Raw genomic sequence first — 25,703 nt, 5'->3', positions numbered from 1 at the left:
CAGCAACGCGACTTTGGCAGCGGCGGGCAGGGTTCCTACGCACTTCGGGATTGGACGTTTGCAAAGAGTCAAATGTGCTTTAAAACGGAAGACAATATTACTCTATCTTAAGTTTTTTTGTGTTCGGGCTTTTTTAATCGCATTTATGACGCTTAAAGTGCCTCTGACAGGTTTTTACGATGCTCTAATTTTTACGATGCTCTAATATTTAGTGTGTTTGTACCTGTTGTACATAAATATCATAGTTTTACACCGATCGAGCCGGTATTTGTGAAGAAAACGTTGAAAAATCTGCAGAAAAATGACAGGAAGTGACATCACACCAGTCAAAGTTTATGCAGAATTTACACAAAGACAGCTTTTTTAACATTAATTTAACAAAATAAAGTTGCTCTTATATATTTTTATTTGTCAAATAAATAAAAAAGTGACATTAGATGAGTTTTGGCCCAGTGTTTTCTGGGTAATTTCCTAGTGTGATGTCATCAATTACAAACAGGAAGTGAAATTATAAACCTAAACCCAAATATATTTATCTTAACTGCGAGTCGTCCGACCTGTAGGGGGCACTTTAAGCCTCAGTATTTAATGCAGTTTATTTTTTTGAACAATTACAAGTACAGAGCAGTGGGCGGGGCTAGGGGGTAGGTGAAACTAGACATTTTCAACACAGGATTGACTCAAAGGTTACGTGTTGCCTCTTTAAGTCTGCTGGGAAACAACAGCTTTTGGCACTGAAACGTGTGTCAAAGTTGTCAAAACAGAACAAAAATGCGTAGGAATCCTGCCGTAGAAAATTCCACAAACATCTGCTTCTCTCCCTCTGACGACCGTCTCGTTCTGTCCCTCTGCAGCTGACCACAGGGTCCGAGAGCGCCCCCCAGTGCCTCAATCTGGAGGGACACGCCCACTCTCCCGACCTCTCCTCTCCGCGAGCCAATCACGAACCTTCAGCCGAACCTGGGGCGCTCAAGGAGGGACAAAGCTCCGCCCAGAGCCCGGCCCGGAGCAGAGTGACCTCCCCGTGCTCGCCTCGCTCTCCCCCGAGATCGCCGCGCAGTCCCGCCTTCAGCAACGCCCCGCCCACTCCGGACAAAGACATAAACGCCAACGGGTTGTTTCCGGCGCCGAGAGACGTTCAGAGCGACCGCAGGGACGCGAAAAGGGCGGAGTTGTCGGCGCCGGCGAAACCGCGGAGCCCGCTTTCGTACTCCCCAGTCGCTGTGCGGCGGGAACCGAACCGCAAACAGAGCCGCATCCCGATCCTCGAGCCGTCGAGCTTGTACGACACGGCGCCTCCGGGCTCGGCCAAAGAGAAGCTGCTGCAGAAGAAAGCCACGCATCTGAACAACAACAACAACAACGCGCCGTCGCCCACTGCCTCGCCGTCGCTGTCCGACCGCCGCGCCCAGTTTGTGGCCTCGCTGGCGCCCCGGGACCCGCTCTCGTCCGGCTCGGATCGGTCGCAGGACGAGGACTCGCTGCTGGGCTCGCGCTCGGACCGCCAGGGGGACGAGGCGCCCTCACTCTCCTCGTCCTCCAGCCCACTGTCCCGGAAGAGCCGCATCCCGCGCCCGGTCAGCTCGGCCGGGTCGTCCACGGAGCAGATCGCCGGGCAGTACGCGCCCAGACCGCCGCCGGGGAGACCGCCCACGCGCGCCTCAGCGGAGGGCAGGTGAGAGGGCGGGGTTTAAAAGGGCAGGTGAGAGGGCGGGGTTTAAACCAAGGCGATCAATATCCAGATAATAAAATAAGCTGTAATAAAACTATTGTCTGAACGCGGGACGGGCGATATATCGGGAAAACATCGGTGTGGGAAGAACAATAAGGCTAAATGTGTGTAATCTGTATGTTTAAACAACAAGTTCATCGATTAATCGCAACCAGCCAATCGTAGAAATAGTAGTCAACTAATTTAGTAATCGAATAATCGTTAACGTGTCATTAAATAGACTCCAAAACATGTCACGATCTGAGAGAAGATGATTTATCATTCAAACTGTGCAGAAATTAAAAAAAATAATTGTGTAAAATTTTGTACAACTAAGCGATTAATCGAAAGAATAACCGCGAGACCAACCGATTACCAAAATAATCGTTAGTTTGCAGTCGTAGTTTTAACACAATCGTGCAACAAGTGGTTTTATTTCCCAGATAAACACATTATTATTATGAAAGTTCATTTGTGATCTTTACTTCAACTTCTGACAGATTTCTAAATATCGGTATCGGCAGATATCGGTTATCAGACCGACAAATATGGGATATCGGGAATCGCTCAAAAAATCCATATTAGGCCATCTCTGAAGTGAGCAGGTTTTATTAATTTTGCTTCTAAAATTGTCCCAATTATTATTTTTTGCTTCTCACGATCTTATTGTGACACGATTAAAGGGCCAATGACTATGTTTCTAGAATGTTCAAATTTCAACTTTATTTAGTGTATTTATACCTGTTGTATATATAAATGATAGTTTTACACCGATCGAGCAGGTATTTGTGGAGAAAAAGTTGTAAAATCTGTAAAAAAAAATGACAGGAAGTGACATCACACCAGGGACACTCGTTCCAGTCAAAGTTTATGCAGAATTTACACAAAGAAACAAGTTTTTTGACTCTCTAAACATAAATTCAACAAAATAAAGTCACTCTCAAATATTGTGAGAGTGATATATATTTTTGTCAAATAGAATAATAGTGACATTAGATAAGTTTTGCCCCAGTGTTTTCTGGGTAATTTCCAAGTGTGATGTCATCAATTACAAACAGGAAGTGAAATTATAAACCTAAAATATTTGCTTTTTCTGACGACATTTGTATAAGTTTTAGCAAAATTCAAAGTACATGTATCTGAACTGCATTATAGTCCAGCGGTGCGTCCTGCAGGGGGCGCTGTAACCTCACACGCTCATTCTTGTTCCCTTCTCGCCTCAGAATGCGGCGCTTCCGTATCCGCACGTCGAGCACGTCCGACGCCGAGCTGCTGTCGTGCCTGGCGCAGCTGGTGCACGGCTCGGGCAGGTCGGGCCCCGGCGGAGGCTCTCGCTCCGGGCTGTGCAGTCTGAACACGTCGCCCCTGCACCACCACCACCACCACCACCACCACGGCCTCCACCACCACAGCCACCACCGCAGCTCGTCCTCCTCGCCGCAGCGCTCCGTCAGCTCCTCGCCGTCGCGCCCGGGCCTCAACCGGAGCCACTCGCCGCCCACGTTCTCCGGCTCGCCGCCCAGTCGCCGGTTCTACTCCCACCACCCGGAGAGCTGCTGCGGGCGCCAGGCCAGGTCCGGCGCGCTCTTCACGCCGCAGCGGGCCAAGGCGGGCGCCAAAGAGGGGAAGTGCTCGGCCAAACTGAGCAGATAGTCGCCTTTTTTTTTAAACGTGTACGCTGATACTTTTGGGGCTTCGAGTATCGTGCGGGGGCCGATACCGAGCGACGCGAGCGCAGAGAGCGAACTGAACGTATCGTGTCATGGCGACCGGTGCAAACGTGCTACGAAGTCTTATTTTTATCAGCAAAAGCATCATAAAAACGCAGCTAAAAACAGACAATAATCAAATAACGCAAATATTAAAGACCCTAAAGCAGTTTTATCTGGAGCAAACTTGACACAAATATGAGTCGGACAATCAAGCTCGGGATTGTGTAGAATTTTGAGAGAATTACCGTATTTTCCGGACTATAAATGGCACTGGAGGATGAAATGCAGTTGCAAGTGTGAAAATAACAAATAATATCACACATAAGCCGCTCCGGAGTATAAGTATAAGTATATAAGTATAAATATAAGTATAAGCTATATATAAAACTATGAAAAAAGGTGCGACTTATAGTCCGGAAAATACGGTAAGTTAAAAACGACAGATTTTAAGAGAAGAACGAGAGCACTTAACGTTCATTCAAAACTACTGCGTCTTTGTAGTAACTGCAGTTTAACAAGTACTTTTAACAGTACTTTCGTTTACTCTGGTGGAAGATAAATATATATTAAAAATGGATAATATCATAATTGTTGTTTTGGAGATATGCACAATTTTGTCTGTAAGTAAAACTCTTCGAAATTAGCTCAAAAAGAGACAAAAAACACCCAAATTAAGGTATAAAGTCATATTTCGCTCTGTTTTAACACATTCTCGATGCTTTGTTCAAATATCGTCTGAATATCGTTTATTGACATGACGCAGAAAGACGATATCAGCCACGTCTTCGTCACAGATCGCAAAATTATAACGTCCGAGCCGAATGTCAAAGCTACAGATATCGTAAGACGCTAAACACGAAACCGTTTCCTTGGCGTTCAGTCGATCCCGAGCTCTATTTGTGCGTCTGAAACTAAAGGAAAAGAGCGTTAACTGAAGTGCTCTGTTAATCCTAGTAATAATACACTTACTGCACGTCTGTGGTGAAGCTGTTTGAGTTTAATTTGTTCATGTTTAGTTCTTTAGTAAGAAGCAGCGAGGGTGACGTGCAGTACCCAAAGCCACCACCGCAGAGTGCTGCGCTGGTTCAGGGGGAATCGAACCGCCAACGTTCAATGTTCAATGTTCCGATGAGGCGTAACATTGTGACCACAAATTCTCTCTTTGTGTTTGACCTGTTTTAGTCCTGGTTTAGTCCTGGTTTAGTCCTGGTTTACTCCCGGTTTAGCCCTGGTTTAGTCCTGGTTTAGTCTTGGTTTAGTCCTGGTTTAGCCCTGGTTTAGTCCTGGTTTAGTCCTGGTTTAGTCCGGTTTAGCATTGGTTTAGTCTGGTTTAGCACTGGTTTAGTCCAGGTTTAGTCCTGGTTTAGCGCTGGTTTAGCGCTGGTTTAGTCCAGGTTTAGTCCAGGTTTAGTCCTGGTTTTGCCCCGGTTTAGCCCTGGTTTAGCCCTGGTTTAGCGCTGGTTTAGCGCTGGTTTAGTCCAGGTTTAGTCCAGGTTTAGTCCTGGTTTAGCCCCGGTTTAGCACTGGTTTAGTCCTGGTTTAGCGCTGGTTTAGTCCTGGTTTAGCGCTGGTTTAGTCCAGGTTTAGTCCAGGTTTAGTCCTGATTTAGCCCTGGTTTAGTCCTGGTTTAGCCCAGGTTTAGTCCTGGTTTAGCCCAGGTTTAGTCCTGGTTTAGCCCTGGTTTAGCCCAGGTTTAGCCCTGGTTTAGTCCTGGTTTAGCCCCGGTTTAGCACTGGTTTAGTCCTGGTTTAGCGCTGGTTTAGTCCTGGTTTAGTCCTGGTTTAGTCCTGGTTTCGTGCAGATCTGTCGTTGATTCCATAAGAAAGATACAAGTGGTCATAATGTTATGGCTCGTCGCTCTAATCGACTTCACATCAAGACTTTTCGAAGACGAAGAAGCGCTGGGACTGAAGCGGGGCGGGGCCGAAACAAGGCGGGGCCGAAGCGCTCAGACTGCGCACCGAACATGTACAGCTGTATTTATTATCTAGATATTTATTTTGATGCTTCTCGTGTGTGTGTTATAATATTTATCCAAATGAAAAAGGGGGAAAACGCCCCGAGTACAATCATGTCAAACGGACGCGCCTTTTGTGCCTACGGAGCGGGACCGGGACAGACACCGAACCTGGAGGGGCGTCGAGCGGGCGGGACATTCGGGACGGTCGGATGTGTTTGTAATATGTCAGCTCGTACTTTGAGGTCGAAGACGTACTTTAGGGCTGAACCATTTTGGAAAAGCTGTCGCGGAGCTCGGCGATGAATCGAGTAACCAATCAGGAAACACTTTATATAAAACATCATAAAGTCGTTAAACTACATCTTTAACTCAAAACGCAGTAAACATGATTATATTTCAGATTGTACTAAACATTTGGCCCGTTTGTTCCCAGTTTGACCGTTTTTGTAAAGTTTATAATTGTACTTCCTGGTCGGACACAGGTAGAGGTCATTCCACAGCTGTTACCATAGCAACCAGACTGTAAACAAGAGCCAAACTCCACATAAATGACACAACAGTTCTGATCTGACACACAATAAGACCATAAAACACCTTTATTTAGTCCAACCATGGTTTAAACTGTCTCTGTGTCAGCTCCACTTCCTGTCTCTCGTAAAACAAGTTCTACTACAACAAATTAAGTCAGAATTAGAAAAACAGGAGATTTTTCACACAAAATGTTCAAACTTGGGACAAATGTTCAATCAAATCTGAAATAGAATAGTTTTTTAGTGAAGCGTGTTCTTTAAATCCTCTTACTCTCCGTAACTGAGCTGAACACTCGATGACACGCAGCCCCGTCGATGCCGTGCAGTAGCAGTAACAGTTGTGGTAGTAGTACTAGTAGTAGTATTTATAAGTACACGAGTGGCGTACTAGATGATCGTAGAGGCAGCTGTGAGTCCACTCTGCTGTTCCAGACAAACACTCTGGGGTTTTTAGACTCCAGTTTTATTCTGACTCCCAAGTGTTTTTTAAAATGTTCGTGACGCAGTGAACATAGCGCCCTCCAGTGGTCGCGAAACACGTGACGCAGGCTCGCTTTTTAGAGATTTCAAAATTTCGCTTTTTAGAGATTTCAAAATTTTGCTTTTTAGAGATTTCAAAATTTCTATTTATAGAGACTTCAAAACTCAACTAAAGATGTGATCTATGGACTAAACCAGGGACTAAATGAGGACTAAAATGGGACTAGAACTGGACCAAAGCAAGAGCAGGACTGAACCAGGATTAAACCAGGACCAAACCAGTCCAGAACTAAATCAGGTTGAAACGGGAAAACACCAGGACTAAACTAGGGTTAAGGGACCATGACTGAAGCAAGAATTGATTTAAACCAAGACTAAATAAGACTCAACCAGGATTAAAGTAGTCGTAAACCAGAACCAAAACAGGACTAAATCAGGTCTAAAATAGGTCTAAAACAGGACTAAAACAGGACAAAAACAGGACTAAAACAGTTCTAAAACAGATCTAAAACAGGTCTTAAATAGGTCTAAAGCAGGACTAAAACAGGCCAAAAACAGGACTAAAATAGGTCTAAAACAGGTCTAAAACAGGTCTAAATCAGGACTAAAACAGGTCTAAAACAGGACTAAAACAGGTCTAAATCAGGACTAAAACAGGTCTAAAATAGGTCTAAAACAAGTCTAAAGCAGGACTAAAACAGGTCTAAAACAGGACTAAAACAGGTCTAAATCAGGACTAAAACAGGTCTAAAACAGGACTAAAACAGGTCTAAATCAGGACTAAAACAGGTCTAAAACAGGACTAAAACAGGTCTAAATCAGGACTAAAACAGGTCTAAAACAGGACTAAAACAGGTCTAAATCAGGACTAAAACAGGTCTAAAACAAGTCTAAAGCAGGACTAAAACAGGACTAAAATAGGTCTAAAAAGATCTAAAACAGGACTAAAACAGGTCTAAAACAGGGCTAAAACAGGATAAAAACAGGACTAAATCAGGATTAAACTGGACTGAAGCAGGACTAAAACAGGTCTAAATCAGGACTAAATCAGGACTAAAACAGGTCTAAATCAGGACTAAATCAGGACTAAAACAGGTCTAAATCAGGACTAAATCAGGACTAAAACAGGTCTAAATCAGGACTAAATCAGGACTAAAACAGGTCTAAATCAGGACTAAATCAGGACTAAAACAGGATAAAAACAAGTCTAAATCAGGATTAATCCGGACTGAAGCAGGACTGTTGTTGGATTTGCTGACCCCTTGTGGAGGGCCCTGTCTCGTTGAACTGAGGCCATATGTACATACAATAATGACCGTTATAAATATCCGTTACGTTTGGAAAAGTAAGGGAAAGCGAAAGGTCGGGTTTAACCTGAAGAGCCTGGATCTCTTGTACTTACACCGTTCTCTGCATATACTTTGGGGCCCGGGCGCCGCAAACCCCCAAAACAAGTCATCTGATTGTGACTTTTTATCTCAAATCGAGCGGCTTGAATAACATAAAGTAACTGTTAGAGGCAGTGTTACGCCCGTGCGCTTTTATCCTCAGCATCTTGTTCTGAAACGCGTTTTGAAGCTTTAACTTGAGCTAATGTGCTAAGTTTATTGTTCTAATTAAAAGCCACGACACAAGTTAAACTAAAATCAGGTCCAAAGGTCTGAACATGAGAAAACCAGGACTAAAACAGACTTAAAAAAGGTCTGAACATGTCAAAACCAGTTCTAAAAACAGACTTAAACTAAAACAGACTTAAAACAGGCCATAACATGACAAAACCAGGACTAAAACAGACTTAAAACAGGTCTGAACATTGTAGAAAAAGATTCAGTTGTTTTATCTGGACTCTGTTGTTTTTTGTTGAAATAACGAAACGTTTCGACTCTCATCCAAGAGTCTCAATCTGCGAATCGGGAGCGGGAACTCAGATATTTATTCTTTTCTGGGTAGGCCCCGCCCACCTCCTGATAAAAGGTGTAATTTGTTTCACCAGAAACTAAACCTCTTTGTTTCCTATAAGTCCTTTAATGGGCCATCAGCCTCCTATTATCCCTGGCTCACTCTCTCTCTCTCCTCACTGTGTAACTGATTAGCATCCGAATTCTCTGGGCGTCGACCTCTCCAGGGATTCAAAATGCCATTATAAACAACAGGAAGGTTAAATCTTAACCCTGTTTCTATTTAATGATGGTCTTTCTTTTTGAACACAGTTTTCCTCTTTAACTCTTTCTCTTCATCTTTTGTCCTGCTCAGAATCTTCTCCTCACTGTCTGTGATCGAGTGGTTTGTGTCTTTAAGATGCAGATGCACGGCGCTCTGTGTTCCTGAACTCCAGTGTCTGACGTGCTGATAAAGCCTCTTGTGCAGTGGCTGTTTAGTCTCACTAGGTGGCGCTCTTTAAAGGACTAATAGTAAACAAAGAGGTTTGCCTGAAAGTACATCAAATATCTTACTTAGGTCTGAATTTAGACTAAACCAGGACTAAATCTGGTTTGATTCTGGATCAGGTCCAGTTTGATATTTTAAACTAAAAGGGAATAAAGCACGCAACATTGTACATTACAATAGCATTTATTATGATCAAATACATGGATTTATTTGACATTTCTCAGATATCGTTTTAATTTAGTGAATTGTACAGCCATCGAGACCAGAATGTAACGCGCAGCTTGTGTAAATATCTGTAATTACCTTTGCTCATTCATCTGTATCATATCGCGCGCTGTACAGTCTTCATTTTGGTTTGTTTTTGTTGGTTTTTAAATTATTTTGTATTTTATTTTTGATAAAGTGGTAATAAAAAAATATTGATTTGGCATGCAGACTTACTACTGTGTCCTGTTTACTTTATTTAGGATCTAATTATGTGTTTTCTAGCAATTATGAAGTAGTTGATTAGTCAAAATGTTATTTCTGTTTGAAATACATGAATTCATCAATGAAATAAAGGTTAAAATATGGCGACTAATGACTTGATGTCCCTCCACCGTCACATTCAGACAAAGATATATAAATACTCACATCTCAAACATCTAAACAAACACTTCTCTAAAAGACAGTTTTTACCATATTTTCCGGACTCTTAATACTTTTAGTTTTGGCCGGGGTGCGACTTATACTCCAGAGCGACTTACATGTGATATTATTCTTTATTTTCACACTGACGACCACAAGAGGGCGCTCTAGGCTCTAAGCGACGCAGAAGAAGAATCTGCACTTCCTCTTCCTCTGGAGTTTGTGGAGTCGTTTAGAAGTGACACAGAGGAAGAAGAATTCAATGGATTTAGTGATTTGGGGTAAAACTGATGCTTTGCTAAACTTGTTAGCATGTTCTTTATGCTATAGTTATCTGAATAACTGTTCATATGTTACGCTAACATACCAGACACTTACCACAGTTCTGTCTGTGCCTCATGTAGCTGAAGGTGTTAGCGTTAGCATACGTCATGTAGCTGACGGTGTTAGCGTTAGCATACGTCATGTAGCTGAAGGTGAATAGGTGTACGTACACCTATTCACCATGTTCTCTAATCTGCAACGAATGTTTTTTTTCTCTATTATGCATTTTTTTGGCTGGTGCGAACTTATACTCCAGAAATTACGTTAAGTGGCTTCACTTCTCGCACATGCTCAGTTATGGTAAAACATCCTTGAATGTGTCACATGGACTTTACGTTGTGGTTACGGTGTTTTTCCTTCAGATACACTTTGTGGGGTTTCCAGTTTTTGCGTCTAAACTTTGAAAATACCAGATGTTTTGTTACATAAAAATAAGCACAAAAATCATCTTTTCGTATTTATTTCAAGACAGAACAGACTTTGCATAAACAGCAGTAGAGCAGCGGCTGAGGTCTACGAACAGTGAAATCCCCGTAGTGCAAACGCTTCATCGACAAAAAAGTTTAGGCACAAGTTCAGCTACGACTAAGAGCGCACGTCATTCACAACATCCTGAATCTACGCCATGGTTACGGAGAGATCTGAAGCATGAGAGCGGCGTCGGAACGTCCTACTACGCCGGTATAAGCCCGCGTGTTTCGTCTTGAACAAACATGTACACGCGAGGCCCGTTTCCGCCGCTCGCGAGGCGGTTCAGCCTCAAAAACGCTTCCAAAACGGATGGAAATAAAAGGCAAAAACGAGGCGAAACGACGCATTTGTGATTGGAAAACGCCGGACGATAACGCTTATCACGAGCTCTTGGAAAGTTTGTTTGAATCCATTTAGTAATTTTCCCTCGACTTTTCGGACCGTGGGAATCGCCACAAAGTATCGACAGCGTGCGGCGTACTGGAACGAACGGCAGCGATTTTGCCTCCCGAATGTGGTTTACTTCCATCGTTTCGTGTAAAAGAATATTAATACTACAGTTAAGACGGTTGTTAACACTTTAAAAAAACGGATTAAACGATTAAAACTATATGGATTAATCTAATAAACGTGAGCGGTTCGATTTGAGTGGAAACGGGGCCGTTCATGGTCCCAAACAACAATCACTCTCGAGAAAATATGAAAATATGAGGCTGGGTTCGGTTCACAGCGAGTTTGAGCGAGAGCGACAAAAATCCAATGCTTTTCTTTAAATAAACGGGGAGAATGTTCAGGTTTTTAAGGGCGATTGAGAAGTGGGCGGCCGATCGTAGTCGGTAAAAGCAAGATTGTTTAAGGAAAGTAAGAGCAAAAGCCTCGTTTATTCGTTTTTAACTAAATAAAATCAAAGCGAAAATGAGATTGTTCGATATGAGGGGGGAAAATGTGGTATCGCCCTGTATTAAAAGCCAACATAAAAGCTAAACGTGACAATAAACGCAGAAAACGATGAACCAAAACAAGAAATAATCGCACTATAGAATAAGCAGATGTTCTTATACTAGTTTAAGATCAAAGGGCTTTTTAAATCGGTTCCGGAAAGGTCCAAATATGTCACTTTTCTGTATCGATATCTGTTCAAACGAGTACCGTACTATTTGGACTGGCAAACGGCCACCAGGGGGCGCTCTAAGCAGGAAGTGCAAGCGTTTGACACACTGTAGAAGACGACGCCGGTGGACAGTGGAAGTACTGCGTTTTGAGCTTCAAAACGTTGTGTGTTTTACTACAATCGGACGAATATTCACGGAGAGGAGTCCAATGAGGAAGTGACTCTAGACGCAGCAAAACGATACAGCGGTTTGCGGTTTAGAACCTGAAATGAGACGTTTTTGACCTGAAAAATACGGTACTCAGTTTGTCAAAAGTATCGACAATCTGATGCTAATCGAAAATACTAATTTGAACACGTATTGATCCAGATAAATAAATAAAATCAATTAAAAACGGGGCAAAATGTGACCGTCAGTGCAGTTTTCGACATCACTTTACCACAACAGTGCGGTAACAAAGAAAGTACTGTTACTCTGCGGTATCGGTATCTGTAGAGCGTATCGAGTGGCGTATTGACATGAAGTTTGAATATTGTGTCCATAAGGCGGAGCCAAAACACAGCAACAAGAACCGCGCCCGTCGTGTCGCGCCAAAACTGACAAAAAGGCACGAACGAAGCGGAAAAAGAGGGATCAACGGCGATTCAAAAACGCTGAAATGTTGGGAGGCCCGTCACGATAAATACCACAGCCACTTCAATAAATAACGGTTGGAGCAATGTTCTTAAACATCGAGACCACAGAAATATAGCTTCCTACGCGCTAATCGAAAACATTTAGCAGTTTCCTAGCAATATATTAAAGTTTCAGCTGTAATTAACGTAGCTGTGATTAAAATTATCCAAACTAGATAAGTCGATAGCATCATTCGCTCATATTTTCACGATATGGCTCATTTCGAATAGTTTCTTGTTTGGATTGTCGTGCTTTACGGTTGTTTCAGAGGCATAAAGTCGCTCCGATATCGTCATTTCGAACTTCAACATTTGCATATTCAAATATTGTGTAACTTTTCAAACGGCGATGAATTTACAGGAATTTAGGCGCAGGAAATGAGGCGTTCGATACGTTTAGTCAAATCTGAAATGAAAAAGACTTGTTTTTGCTCGTTACGTCATTCAAACTCACTCAAACCGCTTATGGCAACTCGACATCTCCGACATTGAAAAAATAATCCTAGCTCAAAATAATTCCAAGTATTTAGCAACGTCTTTTTGTGTTTTTTTTGTACAAATACAAAATAAATATCACCTCTGGCTTAATCTAGGCATTTATCACAAAATATTTAAAGAGCTTTTTTCCCTCCTTTTTCTCGCCCGCGCCATCAGGACGCTAGCACGCCGCGGCGGATAAAGTCGTAGCGCCGGGTTAGCGCGGCCTCGTTCCCGTTGCAGCGCTTCAAGTCGGCGTCAGCGTCCAGTTTCGTGTTCGTTAGCGGCTTTAGCATCGCCTGGCGCTGATCGTTCAAATCCTCTGTCTCGAATTTCCGTTTCGGGATCCGGAATTTGCCCCAGCTCCGCCCGTTAGCCGCGCCGTTAGCCTGCTGCTTCTTCGACAGCACGTCGCCGGCGACCGCGTTGGCCTTTAGCCGGGCGTTGGCGTCGTTAGCTTCCCAGTCGCCGTACATTAAATAGCTATCAGAATCCTTGTGGCGAATGTCCACCAAGTGTATCGACAACTGCCGCTCTTTGAATCCGTTGAGCTCGGACTTTTTGCGTTTTTCTTGCTTTTTCAATTTGCGTTTGTGCCTCAGAACGTCGCCGTCTTCGCTCCGACTGCTCTCCACTCTCGCCGCCACTTCCCGCTCAAATTGTTCGAGGCTTTCTGGTTGGGGTTCTTCGTTCAGCGGTTGGAATTTGGCCTCTGGGTCCTCGCACGTGGCCTCGTCGTCGTGGTGGGTGTGGCCGGCGTCCGTCTGGAGCGAGGCTTTTCGAGAAGGGCTCGAGTGCGATGAATCTCTGCGGTCGCGGCTTTTCTGGCGCTTTTTCTTCTTGTGGTGTTTGGACTTCCGGGATGTGGAGGAGGAGCAGGAGGAGGGGGAGTGGTTCGGAGGAGACGAGACCAGGCCCAGAGACAGAAGACGCTCCAGGTCTTTGGCTGAAGGATCGCCTGAGGAAGCACAGACAGGAAGGGCATCTGGATCAATGACACTTCTCAAACATCTCAAACGTTTCACACCGAGTACCAGCGAAGAACATGTTAGACCCTCCAGGTCCACACCAGGTCTACACCAGGTCCAGACCAGGTCTACACCAGGTCCAAACCAGGTCTACACCAGGTCTACACTAAACCAGGACTACATCAGGACTATTCTAGGTCTAAACCAGGACTATTCTAGGTTTGGCAGCATTGTAACTTTGTTTCTGACTCAATTTGCTGAATGTCCTTCGCTCTCGCTCCTCCACATTTCACACTATACGTTCCTGTCCATTAAAACCAAGGAAACTCAAAGAATCTCTTCAGACTGGTGTTTAAATGGCTCCTGAAGAGCTTGGAGATGGACTCTATGGTTTACTGTGTCTCCATGGCGACACACAACGCCCTGGTGACGCCCCCTGCAGCGTGACTGACCCGATGACCCCCTGGTGACGCCCCCTGCAGCGTGACTGACCCGATGACCCCCTGGTGACGCCCCCTGCAGCGTGACTGACCCGATGACCCCCTGGTGACGCCCCCTGCAGCGTGACTGACCCGATGACCCCCTGGTGACGCCCCCTGCAGCGTGACTGACCCGATGACCCCCTGGTGACGCCCCCTGCAGCGTGACTGACCCGATGACCCCCTGGTGACGCCCCCTGCAGCGTGACTGACCCGATGACCCCCTGGTGACGCCCCCTGCAGCGTGACTGACCCGATGACCCCCTGGTGACGCCCCCTGCAGCGTGACTGACCCCCCCTGGTAACGCCCCCTGCAGCGTGACTGACCTGGTGACCCCCTGGTGACCCCCCTGCAGTGTGACTGACCTGAGACGAGCTTGTGGTCCAGCAGCCGGACCTGGTGCTGGAAGATCTGCTCCTGGATCCTCCACATGGAGCGCTTCATCTTCTCCCGCCGCGTCACCATGTACGTCAGGTTACGCACCTGAGCACAGAGCGCAGCGATCAGGCCGTTGTCATGGGAACGGCTCGCACCCTTCTTTGGTTAAATTGTGTTTATTTAAGTTTAACAGTGTGAAAGAGGAGGAAAACAAAGATTACAGTTTGAGGAAATCTGCCGAGACCGTTTATGATGCCGCCTCCGAGAGTCAGTGTTTATTGTCCATGAAATGCAAGGTTATTTTCAATCTACAGTAAAAGGGTGTGGTTTGGAGGTCAGACTTTAGAGGAACAAACTGGGCTATTTTTTGTGTTGAATGAAAGTCTGTTGTTTGACCCCCTAAATACTAAAAAAACTTTTATTTCGTCTTTGAACAGAAAATAAATAAATTGATAATTTATCAATATGACAAAAGAAATGAGATTTATTTTGTCATATTACCCAGTCTTAATCAGAAATGTACCACTTAATGTACCACGTAAAATTAAAACACAATTTATATCCAGGTTTGGACGATTACACTGCACGTTTTCCCTTACCGTATTTTCCGCAAAATAAATGGCACCTTTTTTCATAGTTTTGGCCGGGGTGTACTTATACTTATACTCTGGAGCGACTTATATGTGATATTATTTGTTATTTTCACACTTGCACCGCATTTCATACTCCAGTGCAACTTATGTTTGTTTTCTTCTCTATTATGCATTTTTTGGCTGGTGCGACTTATACTCTGGAAAATACGGTAATTTGAAATCAGATTATTTTGCATCTTTTAGATTTTTCCTCATTATTGACTTCAAAAACAACACATTTCTCTTCTTTCTAACGCCGAATCCAAAGTGAATCTCGAGACCACGCCCCTCTGTCCTTCCACACGCCTCACCCCGCCTCACTCCTCCGTGCTCGGCGGCGCCCTTTGGTGGCGACCTACCCTCTCCAGGTCCTGCCGCAGGTGCGTGAACAGCTGCAGCCGCCTCCTCAGCACTTCCTGCTCGCGGCGGGCCAGACTGTCCTCCTCGTCCTTCTTGGGCGTGACCAGCGGCCGGTTGAAGTTGGCCTTCCGCTTCAGCTTCCAGTACTGGAACAGGAAGTCCACCGCGTCGCGCCCGAGCTTCAGCTGCGCCGCCACCTCGTCCGCGTCGGCGAACTTGTAGAACTCGTCCTCCATCTCCTGCAGCTTGAGCTTCCGCAGGCTGACGCGCTTCTCCGCCTCGGCGACACTCTCCTCGTCCCGCTTGCCGGCCCGCTTGGCGCTTTTGGGGCTCTGGGCGTCGTCGGGCGGGTCGCGGGCGTCGTCGGAGCCGCCGAGGCCAGAGTGCTCGGGGCAGAAGGCCTTGAACTTGACCTCCTCGTCCTCCGTCAGCGTGGTGGTCATCTCGAGGCCAGCGTGCTGGCAGCAGGTCACGTGGAAGGCCGAGCGGCAGTTCTTGGCCGAGCACTGGACGGAGACAAAAGGAATCGTGTTAGAAACGGACTCAAAGCTGCTGCTGAGGACACGCCCGGACACGCCCAGCAGCAGGAAGAGGACACGCCCAGCAGCAGGAAGAGGACACGCCCAGCAGCAGGAAGAAGAACGATCAAAGACTGGATATTATCATGACATTTGGAAAAGGGAAAACTAATATCTAAAAATAAAAGAAAAACTGTAATATATATTTTTTAAATAAAATTAAATTTTTAAATAAAATAAAATCAAATATAATATATATTTATTTTTAAATAAAAATAGAAATAAAATAAAAAGCACAGGTTTGCGTAACTGCTAGTGTTTTGTAAACAATTTGCCAAAAGTAAATTTATGAGGTGAGTTTATGAATGAATGTCTGATGTCAATATTGTAGATGTAATGCTTTTTTCTTCGTCTTATTACCACCAGTTTCCTCTAAATTAAGACAAACACACATTGCATCCACTTCAGGCCCGTTTGCTCTTAAATGAGTGAGAAAAGTGGGCCCGTTCTGACCTGGATGCAGGCGCCCGTCTTCTCTTTGCAGATGCAGCAGATCAGAGACCAGCGGTTACTGGGGATGTGGGACACGTTTGTGATCGGCTCCATCTTCTCCGGGTTCCCAATGCTCACCTGGAGACACAGGACAACAGAACATGAACCACGGCAGAACATGAACCACGGCAGAACATGAACCACGGCAGAACATGAACCACGGCAGAACATGAACCACGGCAGAACATGAACCACGGCAGAACATGAACCACGGCAGAACATGAACCACGGCAGAACATGAACCACGGCAGAACATGAACCACGGCAGAACATGAACCACGGCAGAACATGAACCACAACACCGCGCCAGGAGGAAACAAGGATTTGACCTTCTAATTAAACTTTTACGAGTGTTTAACCGTGTCGTGTCATTAAGGACGTCACGATTATCATCAGGTTAATCGATAATCATGATTATTCAGGCCACAAAGTAATCATGAGAACCAAAAAATAAGAAATCATGATCATTTTAGAAGCAAATTAAAGTCTTTTTAGTTCAATCCATCGTCCAAAAAGAGACTAAATGTAAAAAACTTTTTATATCCGGCCATTATTGTCACATTTATCTCACAAACTTGAGGAACAGTCACAAGATTTAACTGTTGTTTTGGTCTGAATAATCGTGAATAACAGTTAAATAGTTATGTTTTTCCTCACAATAATCATAACACTAACATTTGATATCGTGTCATCATAAACGTTTGAACCGTTTATTTTTGTACCATTTCAGATCAATATTGTAACAGACAAATATAAAATGATGATCTACATATGTATCTGTAAAATACCGCATTTTCCAGACTATAAGCCGCACCATTTTTCATAGTTTTTGCCGGGGTGTGACTTATATACTTAAATACTCCGGAGCGACTTATGTGATATTATTTGTTATTTTCACACTTGCAACCGCATTTCATACTCCAGTGCGACTTATATATGTTTTTTTCTTATTTATTATGCTTTTTTTTTTGCTGGTGCAACTTATACTCCGGAAAATACGGTAACGGATGAAAAGAATGCCACAAAAAACTAAATATTATAACGTTTGACTCGTGGAATGTCCTCTACAGCCGGGCGCGTCCCGCTCAGACTCACCTCGGGGATCCACAGGGCACAGCTGACGTGGACCCACTTGGTGCCGCTGCGCGTGGGCTTCATGGCGCCGCCATTCTTTGGGCAGAGCTGGCACTTGGGGAGGATCCCCAGGGCACAGATCCGACACAACCAGCTCCCAGTGGGAACTTTCTGGATCCCGTAACAGGCCTGAGGACGAGCGGGAGGAGAAGGACGATTAAAGAGTGTCTCGTCTCAAAGAGCAATGATGTCATGGTTTGTACGCGATCGTTAGCGTGTAATGAACATGTGACACTTATTATTCATCTCAATAAGATACTTTGGTTGAATAAAGCTTGACATTTTTAATACAAACAAAATAAGCAGAATAAATACAAAAAAGAAAAATATAAAAAAATAATAAATTAATAATAAAATATATTATTAAAAATAAATAAATATGAATAAATAAAAGTAATAATAATAATAATACAAAAATAATCAAAATCAAAAATAGTAAGAAAAAAATACAAAATAAAATAAAGTTAAAAAACAACAACCTAAAAACTAAAACTAAATAGCACAAGTTTAAGCATCTGCTCGCGCTTTGAAAACAATTTGCCAAAAGTACATTTTTGAGGTGAGTTTATGAATGAATGTCTGGGGTCAATAATGTATTGATGCTTTTTTGTTATCGCCACCAGTTTTCTCTAAATCAAAAGACAGACGCACATTGCATCCATTTCAGGTCCGTTTGCACAAAAAGAACAAGCTCCTGGACAAATGTTTGTCGTTTAGTTTGACTGTAACTTTATTGGCGCTCCACACGGACACGACCTCTGACCTGGTGCACGCAGATGTTGCACTTGTCGCAGAACACCATCTCGTTGTTTTCTTCTCCGTCGGGCGAGCGGCACACGTCGCAGACCACGTCCTCGTCAAACTCGATGCCCAGCCCCTCCTGCGTCTCCACGGCGACCGCCATGTTGTCGTGGCACCGCCGCTCCAGCTCCTCCAGCACGCGCTCCATCGACGCCTCGTCCACGCACGGCAACGCTAACACGACAGGGAGAAAGTAGGATTTAGCCCAACGCTAACACGAGAAGGAGAAAGTGGGAAAGGTAAGTAGGGTGCGACATGGGTGCTCACACAACTCGAGGGCGCTCACTAGAGGGGGCGCTCCCTCTCTACGCGGGCGCTCACTCACCCATGTCGCAGAACTCCTGGTTGGCGACGTGCAGCCAGGCCACGTCCTCCTCGTCCAGGTCGTACCGACACGTTCCTTCCGCCAGGGTCCGGATGTCCACGTAGCCCAGCGTCTCAGAGCCCGACGTCCGGATCAGCTTCTTTGGACGCACAAACATCACCTCCTTCCCCTTCTCCGACAGCACTCTGGGGCGAGCAACGGGGGGACATCAGGCAAAACCAGAGCGCAAAGACAAATCTCAAATAAAAAACACCAAATTCATGTCTATTTGAAGTCATTCTTTAGTCCCGGCGCCCCCCTCAGAGCCGCGTCGGCGTCCCCCTCAGAGCCGCGTCGGCGTCCCCCTCAGAGCCGCGTCGGCGTCCCCCTCAGAGCCGCGTCGGCGTCCCCCTCAGAGCCGCGTCGGCGTCCCCCTCAGAGCCGCGTCGGCGCCCCCCTCAGAGCCGCGTCGGCGCCCCCCTCAGAGCCGCGTCGGCGCCCCCCTCAGAGCCGCGTCGGCGCCCCCCTCAGAGCCGCGTCGGCGTCCCCCTCAGAGCCGCGTCGGCGTCCCCCTCAGAGCCGCGTCGGCGTCCCCCTCAGAGCCGCGTCGGCGTCCCCCTCAGAGCCGCGTCGGCGTCCCCCTCAGAGCCGCGTCGTCGTCCCCCTCAGAGCCGCGTCGTCGTCCCCTCAAGAGTCTCGCCGTCCCCTCAAGAGTCTCGCCGTCCCCTCAAGAGTCTCGCCGTCCCCTCAAGAGTCTCGCCGTCCCCTCAAGAGTCTCGCCGTCCCCTCAAGAGTCTCGCCGTCCCCTCAAGAGTCTCGCCGTCCCCTCAAGAGTCTCGCCGTCCCCTCAAGAGTCTCGCCGTCCCCTCAAGAGTCTCGCCGTCCCCTCAAGAGTCTCGCCGTCCCCTCAGTCTCGCGGCGTCCCCTCAGAGTCTCCGCGGCCCTTCAGAGTCACGCCGGCCCCTCCCGGCTCCTCCCTTCACCTGACGACGGGCTGCGGGATGGCGTGCGGGCTGACCGGGACCTGGACGCCCTTCTCCCACTCCTGCCTCCAGGCGTCGGCCAGGAAGCAGAAGTCCTCCGGGTTCAGCTGGTACGAGTCCGGCACCTTCATCGCCGTGATCAGGTCCGTCCTGAACACCTGCGGGGACACGAGAGACGGGCGGGGTCAGGGCCACGTTTTGGACTCTCTAAACATTAACTCAACAAAACAAAGTCGCTCTGGTATATTTTTAATTTCATCAGATAAAAACAATTGTGACATTAGATGAGTTTTGGCCCAGTGTTTGCTGGGTAATTTCCTAGCGTGATGTCATCAATTACAAACAGGAAGTGAAATAATAAACCTAAAGTATTAGCTATTCTGTGAGAACAATTTTAGCAAAACTTTAAATATATAAAACCGCATTTTAGTTCCATTAGTTGTTTCGCCTGTAGGGGGCGGTTTAACCTCTCTTTTCTCTGGTTCAGCGATGAAACGACTCAAGAGCTTCAGGTCGGCTTTTCTTGTTGCGATTCCGACTGAAAATCAACCAATCGTGCGTCAAGCTGCTTTGTTTTGCTTTGATCCGATTGGTGGAGAGCGGCAGGGCGTGGCCATGCTCCGCCCACTCACTGCAGACGCCAGATAAGACTTTATCAGACTTGGACTCGACTTTGGACCAGTGTTTGGCGTCTCCAAGCTTCACTTTCCATTGTCCCTCCCACTTTAACAAACATTTACATATTTATTCTATGTAATTATACCAGGAATGATCATAATATATAAGGATTAGCCGTGTTGTGAGCATGTTTTAGACACCGCAGTCATCTATAAGAGCTGCAATTCATGAGTTTTGAGGTCTACTGGTCAAACAATTCACATTATCAACCAAATAAAGACTTAATACTTCTAGATGGAGAATATTTATAAATTAAGTGGGTTATTGGTGAAAAAAGTGTTGCAACAATAGTTTTTCATGACTCAAAAAGAGAAGGAATTACATGACACTGACACGTAAAATGTGTGATTTTTTGTCTGAATATAATCATATCATCTGCCCTTTTATATTAACTTAAGTCATAATTGTACTTATATTATATCAGTAAGTTGCGCTGCTAAACCACCTAGTTAATAACTAATACTTTTATTTCCAGAGATAACGGCGGCTGCTACATCTGTTTTATACTGTGTGATCGAGTACATGAAGGTTAGAGACATAATCATGCTTTTAGATGAGGCCCGTCTTCCCGTATTTTGGACGGGGTATATTGACATATGGACGGGCATTTTCGAGTGCATCCTCCACTTCCTGCTCCTCATCAACCTCATCCTCCACTTCCTGGAGTATTTTTATTCATATTTTTTAGGGAATTTTAAGGGAATATCATCATTAAATTGGGCCGGGAAGCGTTTGACGATAGTCCGCCATGGTCCGCGCCGTGATGGGTTTACTGTTTACAAGTGAAAATGTGCATGCTGCGCATTGGCTGCCGAGCCCTGGTCAGTAGTATTCCGAAGCTACGCGTTTCCCGAAGCTACGCGTTTCCCGAAGCTCCACTTTCTTTCGTGCACTTTGACAGAATTTCATCGAAACCTCATTAAATTGACGAAGATCGTCGAAACGAGGTAAAGCGCCCTGGATTTACACAAGGTTATTTTTATCTGTCAATTGACAGTAACGTAGACTTCCATTCTGGTCCCAAATGTTTATTTGGTCCCTGTTCACCAGATCACCGTCCGTGCGCGCGCCGTAGTGTAACTTCTCTGCTCGCGCCGCCCACGGCGACAATATGATCACACTCCGCCACAATAGGAGCGGCGTAAATTAAGAACGCAGCGCGCCGTCTGGCGTAGATTACGGCGCTCGTTAACGGCGCACAGCATAACGTCAGACGGCGCTAAAAGCGCCGCTTTATTTAATAAAAGCGTCGGAAAATACAGTGCGAAACGCCGCTCCTGGTGGAGTGTGATTATAATTTTGGCCTTTCTTTCTTAAAGCGGCGTTCTCGCTCTTCGAGTCTCATTCACGTTCTAAACAAAAAACGAGTGCGTCAAAAGAATGATCACTTCTATATCCATCAGTAAAATAATGAGTTGCAGCGCTAATACATTTTTTTGACATTTTGATTTAATTATGCTATTTGTTATAAAAGGTATTTTCGTATGCGTTTAGTCCAGACAGCAATTACTCAGATTATTTGCAATAGTCGACCAGCCATGATTGGTCGATTGATGTCATGATACAAACATTTAAAACTCAATTTCCAACAGAATGTAATTATCAACACGAAATAAAAGCACTTGTGATCTTAAAACACTCAAGATCATTCCAAGTATGGATACTTGCTCAAATGAGTATCTGATTCGATACCTTGGAAAACCCCAGTTGCAGCCGCTTATTAAAGTTGATATAAACCTTTAAATAAAAGGTGTGATTAGTATTTCCTGTACCTCTGAAGGCTTCTGTCCCGTCCCTCGTCTGTGTTGGGACGATTGCTGCGACCAACACGTGGAGTTACCTGAAGAACACAGATAAAACACATCTGTATCACAAAGAAATGAGGCACATGAGTTAGAAGAGCAGCCCGTTACATGGAAGAGCAGCCCGTTACATGGAAGAGCAGCCCGTTACATGGAAGAGCAGCCCGTTACATGGAAGAGCAGCCCGTTACATGGAATAAAACAGAAATATAAAGCGTTTGGTGCTGAACCGTGTCGAGTTTCTCTATAAAAGTCCAAACTTGAGTCCTGTCAACGCCTCCTGCTCTGACCAGAGTTTCTCCTGCTGCTCCTCATCCTCCTCTTCCTGCTCATCCGCCTCTTCCTGCTCCTCATCCTCCTCTTCCTGCTCATCATCATCCTGCTCATCCGCCTCTTCCTGCTCCTCATCCTCCTCTTCCTCCTCATCCTGCTCCTCCTCTTCCTGCTCCTCCTCTTCCTCATCCGCCTCTTCCTGCTCCTCAACCTCCTCTTCCTGCTCCTCAACCTCCTCTTCCTGCTCCTCAACCTCCTCTTCCTCCTCATCCTGCTCCTCCTCTTCCTGCTCCTCCTCTTCCTGTTCCTCATCCTCCTCTTCCTGCTCCTCATCCTCCTCATCCTGCTCATCCGCCTCTTCCTGCTCATCCGCCTCTTCCTGCTCCTCATCCTCTTCCTCATCCTCCTCCTCTTCCTGCTCCTCCTCTTCCTGCTCATCATCATCCTGCTCATCCGCCTCTTCCTGCTCCTCATCCTCCTCTTCCTGCTCATCAGCCTCTTCCTGTTCCTCATCCTGCTCCTCCTCTTCCTGCTCATCAGCCTCTTCCTGTTCCTCATCCTGCTCCTCCTCTTCCTGCTCATCATCATCCTGCTCATCCGCCTCTTCCTGTTCCTCATCCTGCTCCTCCTCTTCCTGCTCATCAGCCTCTTCCTGTTCCTCATCCTGCTCCTCCTCTTCCTGCTCATCATCATCCTGCTCATCCGCCTCTTCCTGTTCCTCATCCTGCTCCTCCTCTTCCTGCTCATCATCATCCTGCTCATCCGCCTCTTCCTGCTCCTCATCATCCTCTTCCTGCTCCTCATCATCCTCTTCCTGTTCCTCATCCTCCTCATCCTGCTCCTCCTCTTCCTGCTCCTCATCCTCCTCTTCCTGTTTCTCATCCTCCTCTTCCTGCACCTCCTCTTCCTGCTCCTCATCATCCTCTTCCTGTTCCTCATCCTCCTCATCCTCTTCCTGCTCCTCATCCTCCTCTTCCTCATCCTCCTCTTCCTCATCCTCCTCTTCCTGCTCCTCATCATCCTCTTCCTCCGCTCCACATCCTCCTCTTCCTGCACCTCATCCTCCTCTTCCTCCTCATTCTAAGCAATGTTGTTGTTGTTGTTTTATGGCGGTTGGCATCCAATTGTTGCATTACCGCCAGACTTTATTCCTCAGACTTTTCGAATGTCATCCTGTACAAGACTCCTTTAGCTTAAAGCCATTAAATATAATTATTATTATTGCTAATGAACTGCTTAGTTACAACAAACCTCACAACTACTTTAATGCTAGCGTGTACAAAAATACAGAAACTTTTTCAATGCAGAGCCCAAAACCCGAGGTGGAAACAACCACAGACTCAAAGCAAAGGGAGCTTAATATACTTAAATAACAGTAGTGAAAATCATATAAAATGCAGCAGCAAGTATTTTGAGCAAGTTTTCATGAATAATCTAGTCCACATAAGGACATAAAACCTTTGTCACATTCGTAGAGAATAATATTATTATTAGATGAGTCTGAAAATAAGTGTTTTTATTTTTTTAGCACTTTTTAAATGAATAAAAACCTAAAAATCAAGCCAGTTTCCCCATCTCTGTGTCTCAGGAGACGAGGACATAACGAGGACTTTGTTTACAGTCAGTATTTACTCACTGCCATTGTCGGAGTCGTCGCTGCTGCTCGGGTGTCTGCTCCTCTTCATCATTGTGCGTCTGTGGAGCGACACCGAAACGTAATCCACCGGCAGAAGACGCAGATCTACAAAGAAAACAGGATCAATGCTACAAATCGTCTCACACAACAAGAAAATGACGTAAACATAATTGTCTCATGTTTTTCAAGTGACATTTTCTCAATTTCTTTTAATAATCTTATAATCTATCATGTCTTGTTTTCATAAGTGTTTATATTGTGCATCTGGATCCCTGTTCAAGTCATTTCCCTCGTTACGTGACTCAATGTTGTTCGTGTTTCCCCGTTGACATGTCACGGACTTCATTTCCCGTCATGCACCGGAGTAAACACGACCCAGGCCGTAGCTACCGAGGCTAGCATCTGCGATTTAAAAATATAAACACACGCAGCGACTAAAAAAGAGGCTTATTTCTATGAACTATTCACAAAACACACTTAAGTTGGAGTAAAATCCCAGATAAACGTAATAGTGGCTCTGCGCCGCGCGTTATCCAACATTACGTAACTGCGCCGTGCTCGAGGCTAACGCTGTTTACATTATGCAACATGCTGTAAAAGTGTGTCACGCGTCTTCAAATAACGCGCGTGGGATTTACATTGACTATTGTTTACATATTATTGTAATGTATTTCTTAAAGCACGTGTTCTGTGATTAAATTTGGGTGAAACAAGACGAAAGACTAGTACTTTCTGACATGGGACTAGCTCAACATCAGTGTAGACCTGGCTAAATGCTAGCGTAGTTAGCACTCGCCAGTTAGCATGCCGTTTATCTGCTTTAATCGAGCACATCACAGCTATAAACGCGTTGATTCAAACACTATATGAAGTAAATACATATATTTGAGCCGGGTTACAACGCGTTGCTCCATGTATATTATGTTAAAAACCTCACTAGATCTGGTTAGCTCCTCTGGTTAGCATGCTAGCTGCAGCTAATGTTTGTTAGCATCACGTATCGCGTTGTCTCGCTCGCTCCCCCGATGAAACTCGAGCAACCAGTCAAAGGTTAGGGGTCAATAATATTCTAGAATCTACCCGGGCGTAACAATTATACATTTTTAACCGCGGATTACTTTCTCGCGCGGGCGTTTGAATTGTTTACATTTCGGTTCGGCGGAATTAAAAAAAAGAAAAAAAAAGAAAAAAGAAAAGATTTTTCCTCACACACAAAAAAATACCACTGTGCTTAATCTTTGGCGCCATTTTAAATGACGGAGTGCGAAAGAAAACAAACTGCGAACACAAACTTGCACACGAGAAACAAAACAAGAATGCAACACCGCGCGGGACACACGACGGCGTCAGAGAGAGCGGAGGGTACGTACAGCACGCGCGGGCCGATCGGAACCGGGGCTCACACTTTAGCTTTGGCGCAGTTTCTTTTGGCAGTGCGAGAGTTCCGCCTGTGACACAAACACAGCAGCGGGGCGGAGAGCAGGACCAGCCCCGACTTCGGTGCACTTCCGCCCGGCGACGCGCGAGGGCAGCAGCGGCGCGGCGGAACGTACGGGGAAAGGAACACGCTGTACCTTTGCGCCGGGGGGAAACCGGAGAACGGGACGCGGAGAAAGGCACGATCACGGGGCGTGTGGTTGTGTGCGGAGGGTGTTCCCGGGGCGGAGAGCGCGGCGGGAGCGGAGCCACGTTGCCCCCGGTTGCGGGTGAGAGTGTAAACAACGTGGGCGTGTGTGTG

General features: G+C 45.7%; 2 protein-coding genes across 2 annotated transcripts in view; one reads left to right on the top strand and one right to left on the bottom strand.

The window, feature by feature from the left end:
• The window catches only part of ttbk2a (tau tubulin kinase 2a), a 37,210-nt gene extending 33,846 nt beyond the window's left edge, over positions 1 to 3,364 (top strand). The window contains exons 15-16 of the mRNA XM_072457706.1: positions 855 to 1,675; positions 2,935 to 3,364. Of these exons, the coding sequence (XP_072313807.1) occupies positions 855 to 1,675; positions 2,935 to 3,364 (1,251 nt within the window). The remainder of the gene's footprint in view (positions 1 to 854; positions 1,676 to 2,934) is intronic.
• Positions 3,365 to 12,636: 9,272 nt separating this feature from the next.
• Positions 12,637 to 24,070, bottom strand: jade1 (jade family PHD finger 1). The gene is made up of 10 exons (XM_072457704.1): positions 23,966 to 24,070; positions 22,027 to 22,094; positions 19,577 to 19,734; positions 18,615 to 18,799; positions 18,252 to 18,463; positions 17,450 to 17,617; positions 16,316 to 16,432; positions 15,284 to 15,790; positions 14,280 to 14,397; positions 12,637 to 13,424 (listed from the first exon to the last, which is right to left on the bottom strand). The coding sequence occupies exons 1-10, from the start codon at positions 24,015 to 24,017 to the stop codon at positions 12,640 to 12,642; spliced, it is 2,370 nt and encodes a 789-aa protein (XP_072313805.1). The 5' UTR covers positions 24,018 to 24,070; the 3' UTR covers positions 12,637 to 12,639.
• Positions 24,071 to 25,703: the final 1,633 nt, after the last annotated feature.

The sequence above is a fragment of the Eucyclogobius newberryi genome, unplaced genomic scaffold (assembly GCF_026437365.1).
Source record: "Eucyclogobius newberryi isolate DKJ021-1_F unplaced genomic scaffold, fEucNew1.0.hap1 SCAF_21, whole genome shotgun sequence".
NCBI classification, from domain to species: Eukaryota; Metazoa; Chordata; class Actinopteri; order Gobiiformes; family Gobiidae; genus Eucyclogobius; species Eucyclogobius newberryi.
The sequence above is the reverse complement of the archived record's forward strand: the minus strand, read 5'-3'. Positions and strand labels throughout refer to the sequence as shown.